Consider the following 7,072-nt stretch of genomic DNA (forward strand, 5'->3'; position numbering starts at 1 on the left):
CTACTGATACGCCGGCGTACTTTCAAATTTCCCGCGTCGTATCTTTAGTTTGAATCCTCAAAACAAGATACGACGGCATCTGGGTTAGATCCGACAGGCGTACGGCTTCGTACGCCTTCGGATCTAAGATGCAATTCTTCGGCGTCCGCTGGGTGGCGTTCGCGTCGTTTTCCGCGTCGTGTATGCAAATGAGCTATTTCCGACGATCCACGAACGTACGAGCGGCCGTCGCATTTTTTTACGGCGTCTCTAGTCGGCTTTTTACGGCGTATAGTTAAAGCTGCTATTTGGTGGCGTATAGTTACACCTGCTATGTTAAGTATGGCCGTCGTTCCTGCGTTTATTTTGATTTTTTTTCCGTTTGCGTAAGTCGTCCGTGAATCGGGATGGACGTAATTTACGTCCACGTCAAAACAATGACGTCCTTGCGACGTAATTTAACGCAATGCACGGCGGGAAATTTAGGAACTGAGCATGCGCAGTTCGTTCGGCGCGGGGACGCGCTTCATTTAAATGAAACACGCCCCCTACTCGCCGCATTTGAATTCCGCGCCGTTACGCCGCTTGAGATACACTACGCCGCCGTAACTTACGGCGCAAAATCTTCCTGGATTCGAACTAAAGACAGGTAAGGTACGGCGGCGTAGCGTATCTCAGATACGATGCGCCGGGGCAGATCTTTGTGGATCTGCTCCCAAGTGTGTAACCAAAAAAAAAAGCAGATGCATCATGGACAAGAGTATGTGCACCACCTTATAAGAGATGGTGGCGACCACTAGGGGCGCAGTGAAGTGTGTTGTTGGACCACTAGGGGGCGCAGTGAAGGGTGTTAGACCACTATTTATTTAAAATGCATTTTAACATGTATAATATTTTACAATGCAGTTTGTATATATATATATATATATATATATATATATATATATATATATATATATATATATATATATATATATATATTTATCTATACGCTATGCATCATATTTATATTTAATATGCAATCAAAATGCCTAATAGTTATATTTATTTACAATGCATTTTAACATGTATAATATTTATATTTTTTATGCATAATATTTACATTTATTTACTATGCAGTATATATATATATATATAATATTTATATTTATTTGCTATGCTTTATATTTATTTACAATGCATTTTAACATGCATAATATTTACATTTTATTTACTATGCAGTTTTATATTTAATATGCATTTAAAATGCCTAATATTTATTTATTTATTTATTTACAATGCAATTAATTATAACATTTATATGTATATACAATTAATTTTAAAATACATAATAGGCATTTTATTTTATTATGCAATGTACTACAAAAAAAAATGGACATGCACCTCTTTTCTTTCCCAACACATTATATATATTTGATATATTATATATACGCTATGCATCATATTTATATTTAATATGCAATCAAAATGCCTAATAGTTATATTTATTTACAATGCATTTTAACATGTATAATATTGATATTTTTATGCATAATATTTAGATGTATTTACTATGCAGTGTGTGTATGTATATATATATGTATATATATATATATATATATATATATATATATATATATATATATATATATATATTTATTTGCTATGCATCATATTTATATTTATTTACAATGCAATTAATTATAACATTTATATGTATTTGCAATTAATTTTAAAATACATAATAGGCATTTTATCTTATTATGCACTACAAAAAAACAAAATGGACATGCACCTTTTTTTCTTTCCCAACACATACCCCCCCCCCCCCCCCCCAACACACAGATGTTTCTCGCACATGCATTGGAGTGAGTTAGCAACGGTACAGTCTACCACCAGCGTCTGCTCCAGCAAATGTGTGTCATAGTACATCACACTGCTTCCTTTTTTATTTATTTTTGTATTTTTGAAGCAGAGCATGATCCCCTCCCTTCAGAGAGTATTCCAACATGATAACGACCCCAAACACACCTCCAAGACCACCACTGCCTTGCTAAAGAAGCTGAGGGTAAAGGTAATGGACTGGCCAAGCATGTCTCCAGACCTAAACCCTATTGATCATCTGTGGGACATCCTCAAACGGAAGGTGGAGGAGTGCAAGGTCTCCAACATCCACCAGCTCCGTGATGTCATCATGGAGGAGGGGAAGAGAACTCCAGTGGCAACCTGTGAAGCTCTGGTGATCTCCTTGCCCAAGAGGGTTAAGGCAGTGCTGGAAAATAATGATGGCCGCACAAAATATTGACACTTTGGGTCCAATTGGGACATTTTCACTTAGGGGTGTACTCACTTTTGTTGCCAGCGGTTTAGACATTAATGGCTGTGTGTTGAGTTATTTTAAGGGGACAGCAAATTGACACTGTTATACAAGCTGTACACTCACTACACAACATTGTAGCAAAGTGTAATTTCTTCAGGGTTATCACATGAAAAGATACAAGAAAATATTTACAGAAATGTGAGGGGGTGTACTTACTTTTGTCAAATATTGCATCTTGATAAGTTGGCTCGTTGAGGAAACACAACAGTGGCATCCAAAAAAAAAACATTGCAGCTTAGGGGGAGCTTTAAAAACGCAGCTCAACCACACGTTTTTTTTTTTTACACCCCCGCCAACCGCACGTCTAAATTTGTAAAAATTCAAATAAAGTTACATAAAACAAAAAAAAATATTTACAAAAATGTGAGGGGTGTACTTACTTTTGTGAGGCAGCAAGTCCACTAAAACGCGACCCGTCCAAGCGAATGGGGAAGCGTCGCAAAACGCAACGGCGTGCAATTCCCCCCCTCCGCGTTTGTTCGTCAAAAATGGGGCTAAAACAATGAAAAGCGATCTGAGCACTCCGGGGAAAATCCGCAAAGAAATTACGCCGGCGTATCTACTGATACGCCGGCGTAATTTCAAAATTCCAGCGTCGTATCTTTGTTTTGAATCCTCAAACCAAGATACGACGGCATCTCGGATGGATCCGACAGGCGTACATCTTCGTACGCCGTCGGATCCTAGGTGCAATATTTTGGCGGCCGCTAGGTGGCGTTTCCGTCGAAATCCGCGTCGAGTATGCAAATTAGCTATTTACGGCGATCCACGAACGTACGTTGGCCCGGCGCATTTTTTTCCGTCGTTTGCGTTCGGCTTTTTCCGGCGTATAGTTACCCCTGCTATATGGTGGCGTACTCAATGTTAAGAATGGCCGTCCTTCCCGCGTACAATTTTTTACGTCGTTTGCGTAAGTCGTTCGCGAATAGGAATTTGCGTCGAATGACGTCACCGTCGTAAGCATTGGCGGGTTCCGGTTTAATTTCGAGCATGCGCACTGGGATGCCCCCAGGGACGGCGCATGCGCAGTTCCAAAAAAAAAAACGTTGTTTACGTCGGGTCACGACGTATTAACATAAAACACGCCCCATCACAGCCATTTGAATTCCGCGCCCTTACGCCGCGATAGATACACTACGCCGCCGTAACTTATGGCGTGGATTCGTTGTGGATTCCGTTTAAAAGATAAGTTATGGCGGCGTAGCGTATCTTGGATACGCTGCGCCCGGCGCAGATGTACCTGGATCTGCCCCGTACAGCTATACTTAGTGACGCATCATTTATGTGGCGGCGTGCGTTGCGCTGATGTGCGGTGACCTGCGGCGGCGGCGGCGGCATCCAGCGCGATGCAGAAAAAAAATGAAGACATACTTAATTTTTTTCCACGCCGCCGTGCAAACCCACATCTTACCAGCATTGTGCTGCGAACGCGGCACGGTATTTTTTTTTTTTTTTTTTGGTGCACTGCGTGTAAAAAAAAAAACGCACGTAAAAAAACGCACGTAAACGACCATAGCGTGAAACGAGCCCTAAAAACGATTGTTTTAGCAAACTAAACGTCATGAAGGCTTTGCGTATTTTTAGCGTCCAAATAGACGCATATCCCTCGGCCAGCACTCACCCGGCTTTAGCGCGGCGCTCATCCCTCGCTCCCGCAGGTTGCCCAGGGCGATCTCCTGCAGGCGGAATCTCTCCAGCTCAGACAGACTTTGCAGATGGACGGCTGGAAGACACACGGCTGACTGCAACATCCTGAACAGAGGAGGGGGGCGAGAAAAATACGAGAGAAGTCATTTCTCTGCGCAACTCGCGCTTCTTCTAGTCGATCGTTAAAGTAGCGAAATCGATCGATCTGCCTTACCTTCTCCGCACACCGTCCTCCATGACTGTCTGCGCCGACTGCAGGTTGCATGCAGGAAATGTCCCAGGCACGGGGGATTAGAGTGACACACAAAAGAGGAGAGTCGGGGGAGGAGAAGGGAGCGGGGGGGGGGGGGGGAGAGTCAGTCCTACAAGTGCAAACATTTTCTCATTCAAAGGATTCAGAATCTAATAGTCACGACTGGCCAAAATAAAAAACGACAAAAACACACTGGAAATAAAGAATAAATAAAAAACTACAAAAACACACTGGAAATAAAAACAAAATAAAAACAAAACAAAAGAAACTACAAAAACACTAGAAATAAAAATAAATGAAAAACTACAAAAACACACTAGAAATAAAAACAAAACAAAAAAACTACTAAAACACTCTAAATAAAACATTTATTAAAAAAAAACTACAAAAACGCACTAGAAATGAGAACAAAATAAAAAAAAACTACAAAAACGTACTAGAAATAAAAATAAATAAAACACACTAGAAATAAAAAGTGAATAAAACAAATACAAAAACACACTAGAAATAAAAATAAAAAATGCAAAAACACACTATAAATAAATAAACTACAAAAACACTAGAAATTAAAACAAAACAAAAGAAACTACAAAAACACACTAGAAGTAAACAACTGCAAAAAAAACTACAAATACACACTAGAAATAAAAATAAATAAATAAAATACAAAAACACACTAGAAATAAGAACAAAACAAAAAAAAAACTACAAAAACGCACTAGAAATAAAAATAAATACAAAAATGCACTAGAAATAAAAACAAAACAAAAAACACTACAAAAACGCACTAGAAATAAAAATAAATAAAAACACACTAGAAATAAAAAGTAAACAAATACAAAAACACACTAGAAATAAAAATAAAAAACTACAAAAACACACTAGAAATAAAAATAAATAAAAAAACGACAAAAACACTAGAAATAAAAACAAAAGAAACTACAAAAACACTAGAAATAAAACATTTATTAAAAAAAAATACAAAATCACACTAGAAATAAGAACAAAACAAAAACAAATACAAAAACGCACTAGAAATAAAAATAAATAAAAAAATTACAAAAACACTAGAAATAAAAACAAAACAAAAGAAACTACAAAAACACACTAGAAATAAAAAAAACTGCTAAAAAAACTACAAATACACACTAGAAATAAAAATCAATAAAAAACTACAAAAACACACTAGAAATAAAAACAAAAAAAACTACAAAAATGCACTAGAAATAAAAAAAATTAAAAAAAACACACTAGAAATAAAAAATGAATAAAACACAGTAGAAATTAAAATAAAAAAATTCAAAAACACACTAGAAATAAAAATAAATTTACCCCCCCTTAATGACCAGGCCATTTTTGCCAAGACGGCACTGCGTCACTTTAACTGACAATTGCGCGGTTGTGCGACGTGGCACCCAAACAAAATTGATGTCCATCCCCCCCCCCCCCCCCTCCCGAAATAGAGCTTTCTTTTGGTGGTATTTGATCACCTCTGCGGTTTTTATTTTTTGCGCTATAAACAAAAATAGAGCAACAATTTAAAAAAAATGTTAACCTCTTCCCAGCCAGTATCATTTGTACCAGGGGCCATTAATGAGCGCATGGGCGCCGCCTCCCCTTTCTGACGCCGCGGCCACCCCCCTCTTTTCGGGCGCGAGGGGCACTAATCGGCTTCAAAATAGGGTGAGCTCCGGAACGCAGAGCATTGCGCTCGGAATGAATGTTCGCTATTCTAACACTGAATCGGCTCTCCGCCAATCAGGAACCTCGGGCGTGAGATGCGTTTTCCGGATTTGGCCCGAAAGGAGAAGCGTTCCGATTGGCCGCCGAGGAGGAGGGAGAAGACGGAAGCTGCCAAACAGGGGAAGGAGATGCCCGATGGAGGAGCCCTTGGGAAGTCGCCCGTGGTTGAGGTAAGTGGGGGGGTTTCGGGTGCACCGTTTGTCGCCCCCCTCAAAAAAGATTACCACCAGCCGCCACTGATTAGTACAGTGACAGTGTATATTTTTATCACTGATCACTGTATTAGTGTCACTGGTGATGTCGGAGGCAGTTAGTGTCAGATTTCCCACGGCACTATCACAGTTGCTGATCGCCGCAATTACTAGCATACAAAAAAACAAATCATATACATTTATTGAAACATAGAAAAGTTATGTAAAAAAAGACCAAGTAGTTCATCGAGTCTCCCATGTAATTATCTTTTGTTTTTGTTTGTGTTTTGTTTTTTGTAATTGTTTTCTGTTGTTTTTTTTTGTTTGTGTTTTTTTTTTTTGTGGTTGTTTTGTTTTTTGTTAGTTATTTTTGTATGTGTTTTTTTTTGTTGTTTTTTTTGTGTGTTTGTGTTTTGTTTTTTTGTTATTTTTTTGTTTTGTTGTTTTCATAACATTTTTAGTCTATAGTAGAGAATAGATCTATGTTTGTCCCAAGAATGTTTGAAGCCTGTCTATCACTACCTCTGCTGGAAGTTTATTAACCACTTGCCGCCCGCCAATGACAGATTGACGTCGGCAAAGTGGTTGTAGAATCCTGACTGGACGTCATATGACGTCCTCAGGATTCTGAGCCGCTGCGCGCCCCCGGGGGCGCGCATCGCGGCGATCGTTGTTGCAGGGTGTCAGTCTGATACCCCGCAACACCGATCAAGGTAAAGAGTCTCTCACGGAGACTCTTTACCACGTGATCAGCCGTGTCCAATCACGGCTGATCACGATGTAAACAGCAAAAGCCGGTAATCGGCTTTTCCTCACTCGCGTCTGTCAGACGCGAGTAGAGGAGAGCCGATCGGCTGCTCCTCTGACAGGGGGGGTTTGTGCTGAACGATTATCAGCACA

The 7,072-nt window shown here is 39.4% G+C and overlaps 1 protein-coding gene across 1 annotated transcript in view; it reads right to left on the reverse strand.

Moving 5' to 3' along the window:
- The window catches only part of LOC120913109 (rho GTPase-activating protein 6-like), an 84,367-nt gene extending 80,075 nt beyond the window's left edge, over window positions 1-4,292 (reverse strand). The window contains exons 1-2 of the mRNA XM_040322817.1: window positions 4,200-4,292; window positions 3,960-4,090 (exon numbers count right to left, since the gene is read on the reverse strand). Of these exons, the coding sequence (XP_040178751.1) occupies window positions 3,960-4,090; window positions 4,200-4,222 (154 nt within the window). The 5' untranslated portion in view covers window positions 4,223-4,292. The remainder of the gene's footprint in view (window positions 1-3,959; window positions 4,091-4,199) is intronic.
- Window positions 4,293-7,072: the final 2,780 nt, after the last annotated feature.

This window comes from Rana temporaria, chromosome 9 (assembly GCF_905171775.1).
Source record: "Rana temporaria chromosome 9, aRanTem1.1, whole genome shotgun sequence".
NCBI lineage: Eukaryota > Metazoa > Chordata > Amphibia > Anura > Ranidae > Rana > Rana temporaria.